General features: G+C 38.2%; 1 protein-coding gene across 10 annotated transcripts in view; it reads right to left on the bottom strand.

Annotated features, from left to right (window-relative positions):
• BCL2L13 (BCL2 like 13) overlaps positions 1–21,542 on the bottom strand; it is a 69,764-nt gene that overhangs the window by 10,651 nt on the left and 37,571 nt on the right. For 2 of the 10 annotated variants that reach the window (XM_021001667.2, XM_021001666.2), the window contains exons 3-6: positions 21,095–21,202; positions 18,712–18,868; positions 14,616–14,685; positions 2,308–2,451 (exon numbers count right to left, since the gene is read on the bottom strand). In XM_021001667.2, the coding sequence (XP_020857326.1) occupies positions 2,308–2,451; positions 14,616–14,685; positions 18,712–18,868; positions 21,095–21,202 (479 nt within the window). Of the gene's footprint in view, positions 1–2,307; positions 2,452–7,030; positions 7,598–8,838; positions 9,344–13,462; positions 13,749–14,615; positions 14,686–18,711; positions 18,869–21,094; positions 21,203–21,542 lie in introns of those variants that run through there. The other 8 variants (XM_078156168.1, XM_021001671.2, XM_021001672.2 and 5 more) reach the window with 8 other exon arrangements.

Raw genomic sequence — 21,542 nt, 5'->3', positions numbered from 1 at the left:
AAATTTATAAAACACTACGCTAACTACGTTCGATTGCTCTTGGGTCTTGTTTACTCAATCTGTTCCACTGATCAACTTTTCTATTTTTAAACTAGTATTTAGTGGAAATTGAGAGGATGCCCATCAAGTGGGGAATGGCTGAGCAAGTTGTGGTATATGAATGTAATGGAATACTATTGTGCTCTAAGAAATGATAAACAGGCTGCCTTCAGAAAAACCAGGAAAGACTTATATGGTCTGATGCTGAGTGAAGTGAGCAGAACCAAGAGGACTTTGTACACAATAACAGCCACATTATGCAATAACTAAGAATGTTAAACTGAACCCTTCTCAGCATTACAAGGATCTAAGACATCTCCAGAGGCCTTGGGATGGAAAATGCTGTCCATATCCAAAGAAAGAACTATGGAAGTCGAATCACTATCACTTATTTTTACCTTCTGTTGAGTTTTGTTTCATCTTTCTGATGGCTCCTCCTATTGGTTTTAATTTTTAATTACAACTTCACTAATGTGAAAATATATTTAATGGGTATGTAAATGTAAAGCCTATATCAGAATGTGCACCGTCTTGGGGAGGGTGGGGGGGAGGAAGGGGGAGAGAAATTTTCAACTCAAAAGCACATGGAAGTGATTGTTGATAAATCAATAAAATCAATAAAATTGGGGAAAAAAAATAAACTAGTATTTAGTTTCAAGGATCACTGCTTTACAGCATAGCTTGAGATGTGATAACTCCTGAACTTTCATGGGTTTAAATGAATCCATTTACTTAGTAACTTTTTTTTGTTTTTAAAACACATTGCAAGGTCTTTATTTGGCCAGAGAAAACCTGTTGTGATACGTGAACATTCACCTACTATTCTATTTGGGGGCCATGGGGTAGTGGATGTTGCAAGCATCATGGACAACTAGGTGGAGAATGGCCTTTGTGCTCACAAGTCTTTCTCAGGTTCACAATTTATAATCTGCTTCCTCAATTGTGACAATGAACAGCAAGATAGTCCTTGATGTCATACACTAGACAAAAATGCTAACCAGTCTTCTCAATGGTGATGACATCCATGAAGCAAGCAAGAGCAAGTCATGTGCATGTGGACCCTGTCATCAATCTTGATGAACCAATGTATGCGTATCTTAACCTTATCCCCCTCTGTCAGGTTGTACCTGAATCAGAAGTGGAAGAAGATGATGAGTGGGAGGTACTTCCTCAGTTATGAGAGCCTGTGGATGGCCTGAGAGCAAACCCCTCAGTTAGCTTGTGAAGCATCCAGTGTTTGTGGGGTAGCCATTTGCTTCAGGTGCTTCTTGGACCCATGAACCTTGCCTTTGGCACACCACGGGAAATAGTAACTCTTTTTTTGGGGGGGGGCCAAGGCAATGGGGTTAAGTGATTTGCCCAGGGTCACATAGCTAGTAAGTGTTATGGATTTGAGGCTGTATTTGAACTCAGGTCCTCCTGAATCCAGGGCCGGTGCTCTATCCACTGTGCCACCTAGCTGCCCTCCTTTTTTCATAGATAGTGTAAAGGTCAATTTCAATCCATCCTTTGTCCTACTTATCTTAAACTTCAAATTAAAGAAATTTTGTGGTATTTCTCTTAATCATTCAGTATTAATATATGAGAAGTCTGTTTTTTCACAATCTGACAGCCTAGGCAGTGACAGAAATCTGGTTTCCTACAAGGAACAGTAAACAAGAGTAGACTTTTTCCAAAGGTATATGAAAACATATTTATCTAAGATCACCAACTATCTCCCAGTTGAGACTAATTTTAACACATATCCTACCCCTATAATCTTTTAATATGGTGTATAACCCCTAAGAATCTAAGCCATTAATATCAAGACCCCAGGGCCAAATTCTAACCTACTGGGAATATAACATGAAGGAAACAACATCCTTTGGATGTACTTAATTGGCCATATTTCTTTAAGAGGAGAGCTAAACAGAAATGATAAAGGTAGAATGAGTGATGCTTCAAGAAAAGATTCCTATTCCATTCCCTATTCTCCTTGAATACCCCTTATACCATCTATAATCAACCAATTCTTCAGTGATTTTGCTTAGTTGTTCTTTAGCTTACAACCTAGTCAGACCAAACAAGAAGGAACATTCTGGCCATCTAGTCTCCCAATAGCAAGGTGGTATAATCAATTTTTATGTTCAAAACAACCTAGAGAAATTTTCAAATTCCATTGCTATGTGACAGACAAAAAGGATGAGAAGAGAAGGAAGAATCAAGATAGGAGAAATTACACTCAAGGTACTCATGAGGAGAACAACCACCAGCAGTCCCCACTCTTACCCATCCACCTTGCTGAATTACATAATTTGCAGCACAGTCCTCCAGATACCACACACCAAACTGTATCAATGTACTAAGATGATCCTCTCCTCGTCTTGTCAATTCCATCAGCATTTGCTGTAGTAGAATCAGGGGCACCAAAACCTTCAAAAAAAGACCGGAAAGTAAAATTTTAAATCTGAAAAGAACTGTCTATAGTGTATAGATAAGAGCAAATTTCTCTACAACAAAGAAAAAAGGCTAACAATTTCCAATAGGACTGTCCCGAGAAAATATACAGATTTCTAAAATAGTTAGGGAGACCCAAGTGTGGCCTTGTATGAGATTTAAAAGAGAAACTGCACTTACAATAGAATGGTAGCTACTTAAAGGCAGGAACTCTTTTTTAATTTTTATATCCCCAACACCCAGTCTAGTAGAAACTCCACATGAGCAAGGATGCTCTTTTCCTTAGCAGTGTTCTTTCTCTTCAGATACCTCCACTGAAAACTGGGCTGCCTTTTAAAACCGGTGAGGGACCCCAGCATAAGAATATCCTGGCTGCCAGGAAGAAGGAGCTCCTTAATTAACATATTTGACCTCCTCACCTTCTAAATCACTGATTCTGATCCCCTCATAGTCCTGCAGTTAGAACAGTCTTAGCCTTGCAAAAGATCCTTTATTTCCCTGATCTCAGATAAAGCAATACAATTTTGCTACCACCACCACAGGCTGATAATCATCTTCTTGACCCCATGGAAGGAATATCATCACCCTGTGGTTAACTCTCATGAATGCAAGCCCAGGCTCTGCTCCCATCATCCTAGAGCACTGATTTGTGTGAGCAAACACATCTGCCTAATCAGTCACTAGGAATGTCCCAAAATCCCATTCAAATTTCACATGATGGTTTGCTGAAGCCTATATATAGGGTCATATGGTCAGGAAGACCATACCTAAAATCTGAAGCCATTCAAAAGGGGTCCCATATAAAGGGAAGCTCTAATTGCTCCTAACACAGGTGGCTCATAGGGGGTAGAAGTGAGATAAGGAGGCAGCAAAAATTCAGTTTACCAAAACAATCTCTTTTAGAAATTTCACCACCTCCCTTGCTAACAACCACTGGGGAACCAGCTACTGAGGGACTCCATCTTTATGGGGTAGGGTATGCAGAACTATCCATCTTAACCACCTAAAAAGGGAAAAAGGATTGTCTCCATCCAAGGCCTCTAACTGAGTAAATTGGCTTTGGAAAAGCAAATTTTCTGTGAGCTCCCTAAGCTTCTTGAACCCAGAAGCTGGGAAGCCTCATCAGATTATATTCTCATCAACTATCATTCTAATGACGTATTAGAGTGTTGTTTCATCCATAATCAGCCACTATTTAATATTTATTATGCACCTGTCATGTGTCCAGCACAACATTAATCACTGGGGATATTTAAAAAAAGGCAAAAGATTGCCCTGCCCTCAAGAAACTCACAATCTAATGGAAAATACTTATTATGTGCCTACTGTGTGCCATGTACTGTGTGCTAAGCGCTTTACAAATATTATTTCATTTGATCCTCACAACAGCTCTGGGAGGGAGGTGCCATTTTATCATTCCCACTTTTGCAGAAAGTGAAACTGAGACAAATAGAGATTAAGTGACTTATCTAGGGTCCCTCAGCTAGCGTCTGAGGCCAAATTTAAACTCAAGTCTTCCTGATTCCAAGTCCAATAACAACCTACCTGTGGTTTCTTTAAAATATTTGAAAACCTACCCAACCTCCAACTCCCACTAGAAGAAATCAACATTGAAACTGGCCTGGGTTCTGAATTCTTCTTTTCACTCCCATTCTGTTCCCTCAAGGCCCCAGTCTAAGTAATATTCAGCACATTCTTCATCAGGCCCTTTGTCAAACAGGCAAGGCTCCATTGCCCCCAGGTAGCCTATCACTCTGAATATCAATCACCCAAGCAGTGGTTACACTGCTACTCCCCCGTCCTCAAGGCATGGTCCTCAAAACCAAAAGCATCCACAACAGTCCCCAGTACTTACATGCACAAGGACATTTTGTTTTCATTTTCCTTATTATGAGTGATCCAACTTTTCTAAAGCTGTTGTTTTTGTAAAAGCCAGTAGATGCTGGGTTTGGGGTTTTGTGTTTTTTGAGGGGGGAGGCAATTGGGATTAAGTGACTTGCCCACAGTCATACAGCTAGTGTTTGATTGCCCCTGGCCACTTCCCACTCTTAATCCTAGCTAGGCTCCATTCTCCCTTGGCCACATCATACAGGTCCCTGGCATTCTATTACCTCACAGTCCCTGATACTTGGCCACTCCTGGATCTCTCCCACAGTCTTTCTGTATATATGGTCCATCTTGTCTCCATTAAGGTGCTCAGATTCTTAGAACCTAACCCATAGCTCACTAACGTTCAGACTCCTTAAGAGTCTGCCCAATATGACGGTTCTCTAATAAACTTTGTCTTTGGCTGAAAGAAGGCTTGGGTCGAATTCTTTTGGGCAGGACCCACACGTGATTTTGGGGTCCCAGCACACCTCAATCCCTAAACCTCATCATTTGATCCTATCTAGATCTCATTCAACCTGCCAGTCACTCCCAACTAGATCCTCCCTGGACCCTCCAGGCACCCATCAAGACATACCTTCTCTCAGCCCCTCCTCCCAAACTACTTGGCCACTACTAGATCCCTCCCATAGTCTTTCTGTATATAAAATCAGTCATTCAGGGGTTGAGACTTCCTCATGCCCACATGTCCAAGTGTCACAAACGTTCAGACTCTTCTTTAAGAGTCTGACCTATATGGCTCATCTTTGTTACACCTTGTCTTTGGCTGAAAGAAGGCTTGGGTCAAATTCTCTCGGGCAGGACCCGCATGTCATGATTTTGGGGTCCCAGCACCCCTAACATCTAAAACTCAACACCATCTTGGACTAAATGTAAAGGAAAAAATGTAGGGGCAGCTAGGTGGCACAGTGGATAGAGCACCAGCCCTGAGGTCAGGAGGACCTGAGTTTAAATCTGGCCTCAGACACATAACACTCATTAGCAGTGTGACTCTGGGCAAATCACTTAACCCCAATTGCCTCACCAAAAAAAAAAAAAAGGAAAAAAACGTGACAGTGCCTAACTTTTCTTTATCTTCTCTAAGATACTGTAGAAAAGAATTACATTATTCTCTTTGCAGAAGACTCATCCAAATGGAAGCAGTTCCATTCAAAGAGAAAAAGAAATGCAAAAGGATATTAAAAGCAATTTCAATTCAGGATCCCAATAGCTAAGGTATTACTTCAGGAATGACAAAATGTATCTGCATAAGAAAACAATGACAAAGGCCAATGAATTTACAAGTTAACTAAGGTCTTAAGAGTACTTTTCTAGATTCCTCCAACAAAAAACAATAAAAACTCAAGATTATAATCTAAAAGAAAACAGCCAAGATAGTCTGGACACTGGGAAAGCAATCTAGCCAAACAGGGAAGGTTGGTTTGTTTTTGTCTAGAGCTGCAAATTCATTTGGCATTTAAAGTCCTTCATAACTTTACTCCTCCCCACCTTCACAGATATCTTCTATTTTATTCCTTTCCACATAATCTACCATGTAGTAATACTGCTGAGGTTTAGAGGCTTAGGGGTTTTGGGACCCCAAAATCACAACACATAGGTCCTGCCTGAATGAATTTGACCCAAGCCTTCTTTCAGCCAAACATAAAGTTCATTAGAACACTGAATGAGGATGGGTGAGATTTAAACAATCGGCCACACTGGCCGGACTCTTAAGCAATCTAAGCATTCATATTGCTAATGCTAGTGGGCCAGATCGTAAGAATCTGAGCATCTTAATGGAGGCCAGATGGATCTTATACACAGAAAGACTGTGGGAGGGATCTAGGAGCAGCCAAGTAGTTCGGGGTGACTGGAGGAGAGGTCTAAGGAGGATCTGGATGGGAGTGGCCAGTGAGCTGGGGTGACTGTGAGGTAACAGAATGCCAGTGACCTGGACCATGTGGCCAAGGGAGAACGAAGCCTAAATAGGATTAAGGGTGGAAAGTGACAGGAGGCCATAGGGAGGTAAAACAATAGAGGGCTAGGCTAGGTTAAGGGTAACAAAGAATTGAGAGACTGGGCATAATGAATGGCTAGTTGATAGGATTATAGCCTTAGGGAAAGTCCAGGGCTTTTCCTTTTTGCGCTATGTACAAAGAAGAGTGCTGAGCACTAAGGATACAAACAAAAAAGTAAGATTCTCCCTGCTCTCAAAGAGCTCACTTTCTGTTGGGGAAGACATCACATACAGAAGATTTCAGCTGCAAGTCAGATGGAAAGGTCCAAAGGTCCTGAGGGTAGTCAACACAAACTGAAAACAAGCAGACCAAAAACTGACCTTGTCCCCATTCCCAGACCCATGAATTGCCTGAGGCTGACCAGCCCTAGCCAGATTTTTTTGTAAACACTTAAACTCTCCCCCTCACAAGCTTTCTTTAAGGACTTTTACTTGTTATGCAAAACAATCCACCACATCAAAGGGTGGGATGTCTCTCCCCCCACCCCCACACCTGCAGCCAGACCCTTTGGAGGAATGTATCCCTCTCCCTCTGCCCTAATACTTTATAAAAACCCAGCGCCCAACCCCTTCCTCTGGCTCCCCAGCACTTGCTGCTCAGTTGTACCTCAGTTGCAACTCCCTTGCCCCAATTAAAGATCATAACTGTTGCTGTATTGGCTGTCTTCTTACTTTAATTCAGGATGTCACTGCCACTGACAAAGATGTATTGGTTTCTGATACTGAAACTTTTGTAAATGGCAAAGCTCTTTTCTGGGTCTTCAAAAAATGGGACTGTAGCACCTTCGAGAAGTTGTTAGGCTGTTATCTCCACCGAGGTTGCTTCTCAGGATGACAGTAGCAGGCAGTGGGCTAGAAGCATCACTAGGTTATTCCAAAGGCTCAGAGTCCTAGGCAGTTTCCACTGGAGTCCCAGGAAAGATGGTAATCAAGGTGGTGGTGGTGGTGGTTTGACTTGCTTGGCATATGTGTCACCTGTCTCTCTCAGAACACCTTGCAGCTTCAGCTAGGCTGGCCTGCCTGTCCTATGAAAGGTTTGGTCATAGCCTAAGGAACTTGTATAAAAAGGAGAAGCTAGTCAGAATCAAACAGAGAAACCAAGGATCTAGAAGCACAGATGATAGAGTAGAAACATACAGAGCTGACACAGAAAGAACTGATAGTTCAAAGGCAAACTGCAAAAGGAGAAAAGAGAAGACAAGATCGAACTGTTGCAAACACGGGAGATACAAAGGAAAGCCACAGGCACTTCAGAGCAAAAGATTCAGGTTGATGACATCATACTCAGCTATTCAAGGATAAAGGAAATTCTAAGAAAAAGGTCTGATTTTTCCCCTGACTTCCCCTTCTGCTATCTATCTAGAGACACACTATAATATAATCTGCTTGTAAACCAAGTGTTTCCAGCAATCTTGCCTCTACCACAAAGTAGCTAGAGATAAAATGTAAATTAAAACAGAGAGCCAAATGTAAGAGTAAATATTATGAATTTTCCTAACAGGGTTTGGAGCAATTACACATACTAATAAAGAGGAAGAACGAAAAAATTTTTTAATTGCATAGAAGAAAACAGAGGGACATTCAGAAGGAAGCATAGACAAGCAGGGCAGTTTGAAAATAACTTGTGTATTTTATATACTTATAAATATATTATATTATTTTATATAATTATTTAATATATAACTTAGAAATTATTATGAAATAAAGGTTCATGGTTTCACATATAATCCTCTTTTGTGTTACACTGTACATATGGAATTGCTCTTTTTTGGTGTTAGTTCAGAAGAAAAATATTTTATTTGAATTTATTTATTTTATTGTTTGTTTGTTTTTTAGGCAATGGGGTTAAGTGACTTGCCCAGGGTCACACAGCTAGTAAGTGTTATGTGTCTGAGGCCGGATTTGAACTCAGGTCCTCCTGAATCCAGGGCCGGTGCTCTATCCACTGCGCCACCCAGCTGCCCAATTTATTTTATTTTTAAAAAGAAATTAGGAAAGAAATGATTTTAGAGAATTCTGAGAAGATGTGTAAATTGATGCAGAGGTAAGTAAAATTAGGAGAACAACTTATATAATAATAGCACCTTTGTAAAGAAAAACATCTAGGGCAGCTAGGTGACACAGTGGATAGAGCACTGGCCCTGAAGTCAGGAGGACCTGAGTTCAAATCCAGTCTCAGAACAAACACTTGATAGTTACTAGCTGTGTGACCCTAGGCAAGTCACTTCACCACAATTGCCAAAAAAATGTTACTCACCTAAGAGAGAAGTGCAGAAACATACATTTTAAAGCATGACTACTGGGTAGTTTTATTTGTTAAAAGATTTTCTTAAATTAGGTAAGAAAGGGAGCTAGCAATAGTGATGCCAAAAAAAAAAAAGAAAGAAAAAAAGAAAAAAAGAAAAAAGGAATATGGAGCAGTTATAAAAATGCACATAAGAGAATAGATGTTCAGAAGGAAACAGACAAGCAGGACAGCCTTGAAATTAATATGCTCAATTTATTATATATACATTTTATAAAAATCAAGCTATGTGTAAGAAAGTCAGGATTCCCTATACGACCTCTCTTTACATTCTATTTTGTACATGGAAATGTTCATTTTCGGGGGGGGGGGTGTATTTCTTAATTTCAGAAAAAAAAAATTAACTGTAATGAAACTGTCTTGAGACTTAACTGGTCCAGAAGATTATAGCTCAAACCACTGATCTAGCTTCTTGGTAACTGTTGTTCAGTTGTTTCAGTTGTGTCCAACTCTTCGTGACCCCATTTGGGATTTTCTTGGCAATGAGTGGTTTGCCATTTCCTTCTCCAGCTCATTTTACAGATGAGGAATTGAGGCAAACAGGGTTAAGCGACTTGCCCAAAGTCACACAGCTAGTAAGTGCCTGAAGCCACATTTGAACTCATGAAGATGAGTCTTCCCGACTTCAGGACTGATGCTCTACGCACTGTGCCAACTAGCTGCCCCAGCTTCTTGGTTACCTTAGAATAAAAGTCAGGATTCTTAGAAAATTCAGTCAAGAAAACCGTACAGAACAAACTCATATCTTTGCTAAACCTCCTTTCCATGCAAGTAAGCAGCCTGCACAACTTATGGCCGGGATTTCCCACAGCTCCCAGAAAAATATAGGGTTGCCACTGAGCACTCTCTCCTCTTTGTCACATGAACTGTCGCAACTAACCATCGTCAGCCTGTCTCTAATCTAACCTATCTGCCACTAAGGAAGTTTAGCCCATTTTAATTTTGGCCCCCACCTACTGCCAAGTTGTGTGGGTCTGCAAGTAAGTAAGTACCCAACTTTTTGTTAATGTTAGATGGTCTACCAGTGTCTCATTTTGTACCAATCAGTAGCCAGAATCACCAGACTGTCCTGAGTTAGGCCAAGCCTAGAACAGAAGGCTACTGCTATAGTTCAAGCAAGATGTGCCTGAACTAGGGTGATGGCAATGTGAGTAAAGAGAAGAGTACAAATACAAGAGATGTTTTAGAGGTAGAAACAAGGTTTGGCAGATTAAATATATGGAGTGTGTTTGAGTGAGTTCAGAATGACACTGAGTTGTAAGCCCAGGTTGTAAACTAGAAGGATGGTGATTCTCTAAATAGTAATAAGGAAGGTCAGAAGAAAGGTGGTTTTAGAGGGAAAGAAAATGAATTGTGTTACAAGGCACAACCCATCATTGCCCCTCCTGAGTGAAAATTTAAGGAAGCCACACAAGACATTACTCTCTACTCACTGCTCTGGAACTCAGAGTCAAGGAAAGGCACATACTACAACCATGAAGTGATAGAGCACAGGGTTTTCCAATGTAATCTGCACTACTGCTGCAGTTGCCTCGGGTTACAAACTCCCTGAGGAACTGACACATCTCACAGAAGGGAAAGGTTGGAAAAGGGTTGAATGGGAGAATATTAGAGTGATGACAGGTGAACAGGGTGCTGGTGTTCTCCCACTGGCTCTCATGGGGTGGATGGAATTTGATCCATCTTCTCACTCCTGCATTTATTTGGCTGTACACCCTCTCATATCAGCCCACCACTCCTTGGGGGGTACACAATCTCACTGTGAAGACCAATGAAATTGAGGAAATGTAGAGTAACCTGCTGGTGAGGCTGAAATCCAGGATTATGACCTTGACTGCCACATCTGTATGTGACTAAGGTTAAGTGCAAATCATGGAAGCTGAAGAATCAGGAAGCAGGGTGATTTAAAATATAAACTGAAGTATTCAAGCTTAAGAGTTGGGGGATGTGGTAGAGAGGATATGGTAGGAAATGATCTCCCTGAGAAGGAAAAAGTCCTGAAAGACAGATAAGGTGATATATCGGGATGGAGTGAACCTCAAAAAGAAGTTTCCAAGTGAATGGCCAGAGAGTGGCACTAAAAAGCAATAGGCATGTCCATTCTACCTCTTGATCCAGTTAATGTTGCACGGGGAGTGTTGGGAAGGGAGGAGGGGAATGAGTCAAGTGAATGCATGACCAGAGAAGGTGGCCCAGAATAAGGCATTGATTGTGGGGGAGCCACATCTATAATAGACAGAAGACAGGAGGAGCTTAAAAGGAAATGATCTGGGGCAGCTAGGTGGTGCAGTGGCTAGAGCACCCGCCCTGGATTCAGGAGGAGCTGAGTTCAAATCTGGCCTCAGACAGCTGAGACTAGCTGCATGACCCTGAGTAAGTCACTTGACCCCAATGCCTAGCTTAAAAAAAAAAAAAAAGGAAAAGTTCTGAAATGAAGAGCAATTTGTTAACAGATTCTATAAGCCACAATGGAAGAGGAAGACAGAATTACAAAAGGTAAGGATGATATGTGGAGTGGTAGCAGGAGAAAAGGACTTCTCCCAGGCTACTTAAAATTTTTTTCAAACTACAAAAATATAAGAACAAAAGTCATTTTCTAATAGATGAATGGTTAAAGGATACAAACAGGCAGCTTCTAAAAGAAGAAATGCAAGCTCCCACAACCACATGAAGAATGGTCCAAATCACTAATAAGGGAAATGAAAATCAAAACAACTCTGAGGAAACTGAAGACCAGAGAGGTGGAACTTGCCCAAGATCCCACTATTACTACCTGGCAGAGCTGGGATATGACCTAAGATTCTCTAATGGTAAATTCAGAAGTCTTTCCAGGATACCACTCTACTTCACAAATCTTGAGCTAAAATCAAGAGGTGAACTATCAGTCTGATCTCTCATTGTCAAGCCTTGGTCTGGCCTGGGGTAACTGAATTCTCTATAAACAAAAAATAACTCACTTGCTATTAGCTGACAAAGAATCAACTACATTTCACCTTTACCAGTCTCTTCCAGTTACTATCTCAAAGCCAAGAGCTGAACAATGATGATAACTACAGTGAAGGTAGTTTTGAAAGTAATCTGTGAAGGTAGACTAAGAAGTAGGGAACAGGGAAAAGTAGAGAGCCACTGGGGTGTTACTAGGGATAGAAATCAATAGTTGAGGTCACTCCTAAGAGGGAATGATCATATCAGCTAAATGCAAGTTGACTAGTCTAGTCAAAGAGCAAAATTAACAGAAGAGAATACAAAGAAGGTCTGAAAACCCATGATATTAGTATCTAAACTTTTGTTCACTGATTTATCTAATTACCAAACAGTTTCACTATAATACAAGTCAACTATATTTTAATATTTCAAGGGTCCTAGTTTCATCAATGTTACTACTCCATCTATTCATAGAGATCTCTCTCTACTTCTCCATGACTTAGCAGAAAACTCATCAACTCGTGGTCAACCTGGTGATGAATTTCCTTGAATTTATCTAGACTTAAGGATACAACAGACCAAATCTGTTGCTTGTAATATACCTGAAACCTCTTCAGTTTGATAGTACCTATCAAAGCTTGTACTTCTAGAACGCAGAATCACCTCTAAACCATGATAAGGTGACATCAACAGTGGAGGACTTTAGTAGAATCAATCTCATCTTATTCCTTTATAATTATAAAAAGCTACAAAAGCTATTACAAACATTCACCTGTGAAATAGTATTTTCCTTATTCAATGGAAACAAATGTAGGCATATAATACAACAGAATCTATTTATATATAATATCTAACATAGATGAAAAAACACTAATAATGCTAGAGCTGGGGGGACCAAAACATCTGTATTATAAGCTTGTAATATGAAGACTTATACAACAGTAGAAAAGCAGTTAAAACACAAATGGATGTGGAATCGGAAGACCTAAGTTTCAGTTTCAAATCTACAGCTCTTGTGACCTTAAGCAAGTCATTAAAAACTTCAACGGGGATACTACTTGCACTATCTACCACACAGGAAGAGTGTGAGGGTCAAATGAGATATGTACTTAAAATGTCCTATAATCTTAATACACTACGTAAGTGTGAATTATTTTTTGGTCTGAACCTATGAGTTTTATTGGTGGAGGGCACTCCCTCTATCAAACAATTCTTCTAAAGTTCCCTAGAGTACTAAGAGATTAAGTGATTTGCAGAGGACCACAAAGTTAGTATAGGCATACCTTGTTTTACAGCACTTTGCAGATGTTGTGTTTTTTACAAATTGAAGACTTGTGGTAACCCTGCATCAAGCAAGTCTATCAGTTTCACTTTTCCAAAAGCATGTGCTCATATTGTGTCTCTGTGTCACATTTTGGAAATTCTCAAAATATTTCAAACTTTTTCATTATTATTATATCTGTTACGGTGACCTGTGATCTTTGACATTACTATTGTAATTGTTTTGGGGTGCCACAAGCCATGCCCATATAAGACAGTGAACCTGATCAATAAACGTTGTGTGTTCTGACTGCTCCACTGTCCTGCCATTCCCCTATCTCTCTCCTTCTCCTCAGGCTTCCCTATTCCCTGAGACATAATAATACTGAAATTAGGCCAGTTAATAATCCTACAATGGCCTCTAAGTGTTCAAGTAAAAAAAGAGTCAATAAATGAGGCAAACTTCATTGTCTTATTTTAAGAAATTGCCACAGCCACCCTAATCTTCAGCAACCACTACCCTGATAAATCAGCAGCCATCAACATCAAGGCAAGACCCTCCACCACTCAATGAAGGTCAGATTAGCACATTTTAACAATATTTTTTTTATTTAAGGTACGTACATTAGGATTTTTTTAGATGTAACACTATTGCACAATTAATTGACTATGGTGTCACATAAACATAATTTTTCTATGCAGTGGAAAACCAAAAAATTTGTGTGACTCGCTTTACTGTGATATTCTGGTAGTCTGGAACTGAAACCACAGTATCTCCAAGGCAAGCCTGCATCTGCACGTTAGAGGTAAGACACGAACCCAACTCTTCTGATTCTGAAATCAATTCTCTAGTCACTACTTTATTCCCCTCTCCAAACACACCAATTTTCTGGTCATTATCTTAGGAAAACAGAGAAAAATTGAGAAAAACAATGCTCTGTATGCTCACTCTCAAGTGTTAATTTGTACTATATAAATGTAAAATATTACTATTCAAGGAACATAATTTAACCTAAAGCAAAAAAGAATCTGTGTTAAAGGGGGATTTTTATAAAGAGATTTACTGTTATTGGACCTAATCTACAGAGTGATAACCACAAACTATATGTCACTGCCCATTATACTAATTTTTTCTTATATAGCATGGCAACTTGATCAAGCAAATCTTCAAAGCTCTCCTTTTTTTGTCTGCTCCCTTCACTCAGGTGCCCACTCTTTGGGTATCTATGGACAATCATCAATAACTACCCTCTCTGGCTCATCTTAGTGGCAATCACCTTGCTATCCTATCTCTTCAAACAGCCTTTTGAAATTCAACCATGCTGAATCATATCCCCTCATGTTCTCTGTGCCTTAGGTATTCATGATAATAATGAACAATTAATGATAAATTAGCATGCAATGACAGTAAAGAAGGCGGCTACCTATCTACTAAGGCCTGATTTCTCTGGCTAGGTAACATATGAGTGAGTGTAATTTTAGGAAAAATGTCCTCTGTTTAATCTAAGTGAGTGAAGGTAGTGATGGAAATTTTGGGCCAACCATAAGAGAGTGGCCCCAAATCAAAACCCTCTTTTAAGAACAGACAGGGGCATTATAGTAGCAACTAAAAAGTCATACCCTCCACAGGGCTACCTGCACATAGGACCAGTCTTGATTTTTCTATAGGTACTAAGCTACAAGAGATCTACTATTGATCAGGAATTCTATGCTACTCTATCAACATGTTAAAAATACTTTAAATGCACATGATAATTTGGATAGTACCTTATTCCATCCGCTGGCAAGAGCTGCAGTGTCCAGTGTACATTCCCGATATGCCTGATAGCTCACTGGCCTGTAGAAATTTTTTTTAAAAGTCTGAGTCAAAGAAGGAAAACTCTAAATGTTCAGATGACTATATGAATACAAACACATATGAAACATGATTCACCCTCTCTATCATTAACTAATAGAAAGAAAAAAAATCAAACCCATAATTAAAGAAAAAGTATGACTTCAAACTAACAGTTTCCATTGTTCTTCAAACATTTACTTTAGGTTAATGGAAAATATTTTGAACTAGGTAGTCACTTTTCTGGAGCAATGGCTGTATGTTCAGCTAAATTTGTACTTTGTTAGGTATTTTTTAGGTTTTCCTGAAATTAACTTAATATTCCCTATATATCACAATCTGGCTCATTATAGAACCAAAGAATAATGAGATAAAGGAAGAAAAAAAGAGTTTCATTCAGGACAGTTCTAAAAACCAATCACAATATCAATATTTAATAAATAAAGAGACACGACACCTGGTAAAACCTTTCATGTTTAAAGGAACAGATTATATTAATAAATCAAAACCTCAGCATACTAATCCCTCAAAGTCTGGAAAGAAGTTTTTCTTATTTCTATAAGACTTATAGTACTAGACCTACCAGAAATTCAAATAATTGGGTGGCAATAATAGATGATAAATTAGGTCATTTATTAATTTGCTCTAAGTTCTGAATTCTGTACCTTGGTTTCCTCATCTACGTGGTAGCCAGTTAATGCATAACAATAGCAATTCATTTAATGGAAACAATTTTTTTTAATTGGCAGGATTTAAACTTATATAATAAATGATAAAAGTATTCATTTTTTTAAGACTTGAACCTCTTCTTAAAATGTCTCTCTTGTCCATTAATGGCCTCATAAGGCAACTCAGTACAACAGAAAGTGCAGTAAACTGGGAGTCAGGAGACTTAAGTCATAGTTTCAAGCTTTGACCTTCACCACTTATAGTTATGTCACCTTGAGTAAGTCACTGAACTTCTCTGGGCTTCAATCCCTTCATTTAGAGAATGGACTCAATGACCTCTAAACTACTTTTCTGCTCTAATACTCTCTGATTCTGAATCATCAAATTTATGCTATTCAAAAAAGAAACTCGAGTCAGAAGAGAGGGGTTAAGATTTATAAAACTTTTAAAAAAAAGATTTATAAAACTTATATTACCTCAGGGATAGTATCCTCTTACTCACTAGCTCTTACTCAGCTAATTTAGAGGTGAAAGGAAGTGACAGAAAAGTAACTAGATGACTCCTCTCAGAGAATGTAATTTAACAAGAGTCTGTAGTACAGTTAGATTTTGTATACTCTCTGAAAAAATTTGGTAAAGAAGCATTTAGTTGGATAATATGATTTCTGAACACTATTTTTAAAAAGTAGTTTTGTACAGTGTTAGGTATAAATCTAAAATACCCCATATACCATAGACAATTGACTAGGAAAAAACATGTGTAACTTTTTAAAATCACATACACAAAAATTATTGTTACCTACACATGGATTTACAGATTTGTAAAGAATATGTCTAATTTCAGAAAAGAAACTAGTCATCTAAATATGTAGACTACAGAAAACTTTTTTATAGCTCATACTGTAATTTATTTTTATTTAAATAAATGCAACTGTTCCCACACGAACTTTAGCCATCATCACATTTGGTTAGGATTTAGATGCAAGAATGAACAATTCAAGTGCTCCAGAAACCCAACAAATAACCTTCACAAATTAATATCGAAGCAACATTAAAACAATATCAAAGGGAACAGTGTTTCCCAGTAATTCATTTTGAAAAGAAAACCTTATTGCCACATTCCTAACAATTAACTAATTAAGAGTTACCACAGAATTTTTAAAGGGGTAGGATTTTGTGCTAGACTCTGGTGATGTTTCAACTGGACTACTTACTACAATACATTCTGCTTCTATCTAAAATTCCCTCAGAAGATCACCTGGGGGCTTTCAATCCCTCCACTTCCTTTGCTGGACTCCTCGGTTCTGCTGCTCTTAGTGATGCTTACACGGAGCTCATTTATGCAGCTAAAGCACTTGAGGATCTTTCAGGGTGAGCATATATTTTGCTAATTACACCTACATACATAAGGACATTTAGAAGATAAGAGCTGTTTGAAACATTCAACGAAAACCTGATGCATAGCCAACCCAAAGAAGTTCACTCACCATCTCTAAATAAAATTGCTGAGACTCTGCTACAAAGTCCAGAATTAGTTTCTCAGCCTGACTTAAAGTGGTTCTGAGGACGAGGTAACACATTCAACTTCAAAACACCATAGTTGGAGATATAAATGCAGGCTTTTTGTGTTTTGATTTGCCAAAATATTATAACACAAATTTGATTAGCTTCTAAAGTGATCGTGATCAGAAAACAGTCATGACTTTTCTACAAAAGGATGGTGGAAAGTGAAACAATCTTCAGAAACCAATCAGGATTGGTTTTATTTAGACTTGATTCTGAATGAGCAATTAAAATATTCCAGTAAACACAAATAATAAGCTAACTCTTAAGAAATTGTAAGGTCATGCATCAGTAAGCACTTATTCCCACTCCATTCATTGCAAGTCAATTACATATAAGGAACTATTATCATACCTCATCAATCCAAACCCATTTTTCAAAGGTGGAAAAAAGAAATCACATTCACAAAGAAATGTGAATTGTGATATTTTACATGAGGTACAAATTTCAAAATAAATCATAGCACTTAGGACTTTCATAAAAATAAGATAAAAGGGGGGGAAAGCCATTTATTTAGGAGTAAGATTAATATATACAGAGAGAGAGAGAGAGAGAGAGAGCGCAATTACTAATAGACTAGGGAAGAAATTAAGAACACTTTGCCTAAAGAACATCTTTCTTTGGGGAGCTCAAAGCATGTTAAAAATCATTATTTAATTCTTGCTCCTAACATATCAGTGGAATCTGAGAGACATGGAAACTAAAAGAAATTAAGTGATTCACCAGTGACGACAAAGTAAAAGCTCTAAATAATCTTTGTCTTTTGTTTTTCTCTTATTTCTCTATCCCATGATTCTCCATTCAAATGTCTTTTTCCCCAACCCCCATACTTATTTGTACCTCATGTTCTTTCCACAGAATAGGATTCAAAGAAACTCAAAACAGGGTTTTCAGTAGAAAGTGATACATCAAATTCTGACTTACTCAAATCTAGAATTATCCAAGAGTAATTTGGAAGCTTACGTATATTCAATTAATCAAAATGCAGAGAAATTAATTAAGTCCACCTATAACAGCATTTAAGAAATAATAAACAATAAACTTTGTCCACCTGAATTCAAGAACTTCCTACCACACTGAGCATTTCAACTGTGGTTCTTCAAATAGACCTGTATTGTGAGCCAATATTCCTATCTATTTTCAAAAGTGCATGCATCAGCCAAATACTATTTTAAATTCATGTCATTTTCCTAATAACCTACCAATAAGTAATTAAGAGAAAAGTTTATTTAAATGAAGATTTACATCAAATAGTTTTGATATATTTTAACATACCTTCACTATTACTTTCTATTTGCCTCTACTCTTAAAAAGCCAGAAAAATGAATGGGAGAGAGCTAAGTTTCTATTAAAAAAATGTGAAAATAGTTCCATGGGCCAATGTACAATTCTAAGTTTAGCAACACTTGGGAGTCCTTAAATAAGAGATAATATTAATCCTATGTTACAACACAATATCCAAACCTGAGTGTTTAGGTATAGGCCTGTGCAGTAGTGGAAGTTGGAGATTTATAATTAAATGAGTCATTCCTAAACATCCAGGATATGTATTTGTTGTTATTGACACAACAAATAAATAAATAAGAAGGTGCCATTACTAGGCTGTTTATCTGAAACAATGTCTGCCATCTGAACATAAAGGGTATATTATATCTGTGGAAGATTTTTTTTTAAAGTGTTAAGGGTGGCAAAATAAATGATATGGTTCCCATAAAAGCAAAGCCTCAGTCAATCCATTCTTAAGAGAAGGATGGGCACTGAGGGGAAGCACACTCTGACTTGGCAATGGTGACTCACTGGCTGAGCAGAGTCTGCAATGCTTCGTGCATGCGTTCTTTCAGTTCCAGTGACACCTTCTGTCCAAGATGGGCCAAGCAGTCTTCTATTGAGCTCTCTGGGTTAACAGGGCTGAATACCGGAGACGTGTGGCAGTCAAAGCCTGTGCTGGTGAAAGCTGAAGAATCAGATCAAAAGAAAAATCCAACTTAAATGACATCTACAGGTATATATATAATGCAAGTCCACTCCCAAGAATATATCATTAGGTGTGGCAAAATAAAAAACAGATAACATTGTGACTGTTCAAAATATATGGAATGATAAAGACACTGATCAGTCAAATACCTTAGCTTAATTATCAGGGACAGGTCAATGAACTTGGTTTTAGAAGACTAAACAAGAAGGCTATACTGCTATAAAACTGGAAGGGACAAGGCTTCATCTTCATTCCTTAGAGACATATCCAGTGCTTCTGCATCCTCACAGCAAAGACAACATGTGGTTTTGTTTTACAGTTAACTCCTGGCTCTATCATACCTTGTCCTCTGTTTGCTTTGTTGTTGTTTTTTTTCCATAGTACTGATTTTAGGCTTGATCCTACACGGTCATAAGAGATGGAAGTAGAGCTTGACTGAACATCCTGGGAATCCCCACTCCAGAACTTACTCATTCATGACCTCAGGTAAGTCATCAATCCTCCCTGAGCCTAGTTCTTCACATGTAAAATAGAAATCATAACTGTGCTGGTTCCGAAGAAAACACTTGGTAATCTGAAAGTACTACATAAGTAGGAGACATTATTTTCTATATATACTAATAGCAGCTCATCAAAAATACCATCTTTTTCCCAATTACATTGGATTTCTGATTAAGGAATGATCCAGTTGGTGGATTATCTACCTAGGCCTTTTGTTTTCTTTCTTCTGCCTCTGAACTATCTCATCGCTTAGAAGAGTCACACTGGAGGCTGAAAAACAAAGAGGTCTGGAAGCACCAATCTTTAAGACCTGAATTCTGGCCAAACTGGTCTACGTTTGCACGCCTTTGCCCAGGCTGCCCACATGACTGGAACCAGTTTCCTTTAGGATTCAGGTCTGATGCCACATCCTAAAAAAAGCCTTTCTCAAGCCTCCTAATTTTTAGAGATCTCTCTTGTAGTTATTTTTATATTTACTTATCTGCCCCTATATTTTATCTCTAAGTAGACAGTTGGGCTTATTTTTTTTACTTTTATCTTTGTATCCCCAGAGCCTTGCAGGGCCCTGCACATAGTAGGTACTTAATAATTGTTTGTTAAATCAAATTAAATATGAAATGTCTGGGAAGTCAAAGCTACAGTAACCTTTTTAATTTTTACTAATTATCCTTTCCAGCTAGCATAAATAATTAAGAATTTAGATTTTTTTGTATGTATTAAAAATCTAAGAGTAGACACCAGGTGACAACTATAGATCAGGGATGGAAAGAGAACAGAATTAGCAATGAATGGGAGCTTGCAAAGAAGCAAATTTCGGCTTCATGTCAGAAAAAAAGCTTCCTAATAACTGGAGCTATCCAAAAGTGAAATGACTTGCCTTGAGAGATAATGGGTTTGGGGACAGCGAGGCGGCACAGTGAACAGAGTTCAAATCCAACTTCAGACACTTAACACTTAACTAGCTGTGTGACCCTGGGCAAGTCACTTAACCCCAATTGCCTCACCAAAAAAAAAAAAAGGCAAAGAGATAATGAGTTCCCTTCCTTGGAAGTCTTCAAGCAGAGACTGAACAACCAACAGCTTGTTAGGTACATTATAATGGGGATTCATTCATGTATAATTTGGGTTAGATGGCTAACTCTCAAATTCTGTGATTTTGTAATTATGATTAAGTGGTGCTTTAATTCATGACCTACTACTATCAGAGGAAATTATTGACAGATCATTTAATAGGATTAGTATTCTATTTCAAAAGTTATAAAAATGTATGATTCCCCTTTTTTTATCTGTTCAGTTTAACTTGTTTATTGGTTAGAAAAAAGCTATATGACCTGCTAAAACTAAAGATGTATCTTAGCTAAGGAATGTCTTGTGAATGAGTATGTGATGATCTATGCATCTTTAATAAATTCAACCAGACAGAACTCTGTTCAATGACTCTGTGATAAAAGGTCTTCAACCAAAGATCTGTTGTCTAGACATGTTGTAGAGGGATTCTCAAATGAATAAGTAACATGATACTTTCCAAACTCTGAGGTTTTGTGATTTGGAAGATGTTCTAGAAGAAAACAAAAAGCCCTCTACCACTGAAATATTTACTACTTTATGTGAACATAGTATTCTAAAAATATAATAGAACAAATCCTGAGAATTTTCAAACAAACCAAAACTGAAACATAGCTAGAATAAGATGAACAAACAAACCTCCAGAAATTTCTTCATTCAGAGACCTCAGCTCTTCTTCAATTTCAGTCTTAACTTTCAATAGAAGCTCTTGGTCCAAGAGTTGTAAAGATGTAGATGGCTGGACCCCTAAAATAAATCAGAAAGCTTAACACACATATAAAGAGAAAGCCACAGCAGGAGAAAGATAAAAGACAAGCATCAAAAACAACATGCGAAAAATTAATATAGCATTAACCACTGGAAAAAATGTTAATTCAAGGCCCTTGTTTAGAAGTTGGGCCCATTTGGCCCTGTTAGGAAGACACTTGTTGAAAGTATCTGGGCCCAATGATTAAAGTTCAGTGGGAATTTAAGGGAATTAAACAAAAAGAAAACTGACTTGAGGTTCCCTTGTCCTAGATATTTCTGCTAGAGAGGGAGAAATAAGAGCATAACATTCAAGAACCAACCTTTGGAAATTTCTATG

Source organism: Phascolarctos cinereus, unplaced genomic scaffold (genome assembly GCF_003287225.1).
Source record: "Phascolarctos cinereus isolate Bilbo 61053 unplaced genomic scaffold, phaCin_HiC Scaffold_1;HRSCAF=81, whole genome shotgun sequence".
NCBI classification, from domain to species: Eukaryota; Metazoa; Chordata; class Mammalia; order Diprotodontia; family Phascolarctidae; genus Phascolarctos; species Phascolarctos cinereus.
Note: the sequence above shows the minus strand (reverse complement) of the source record. Positions and strands in the feature narration are given on the sequence as shown.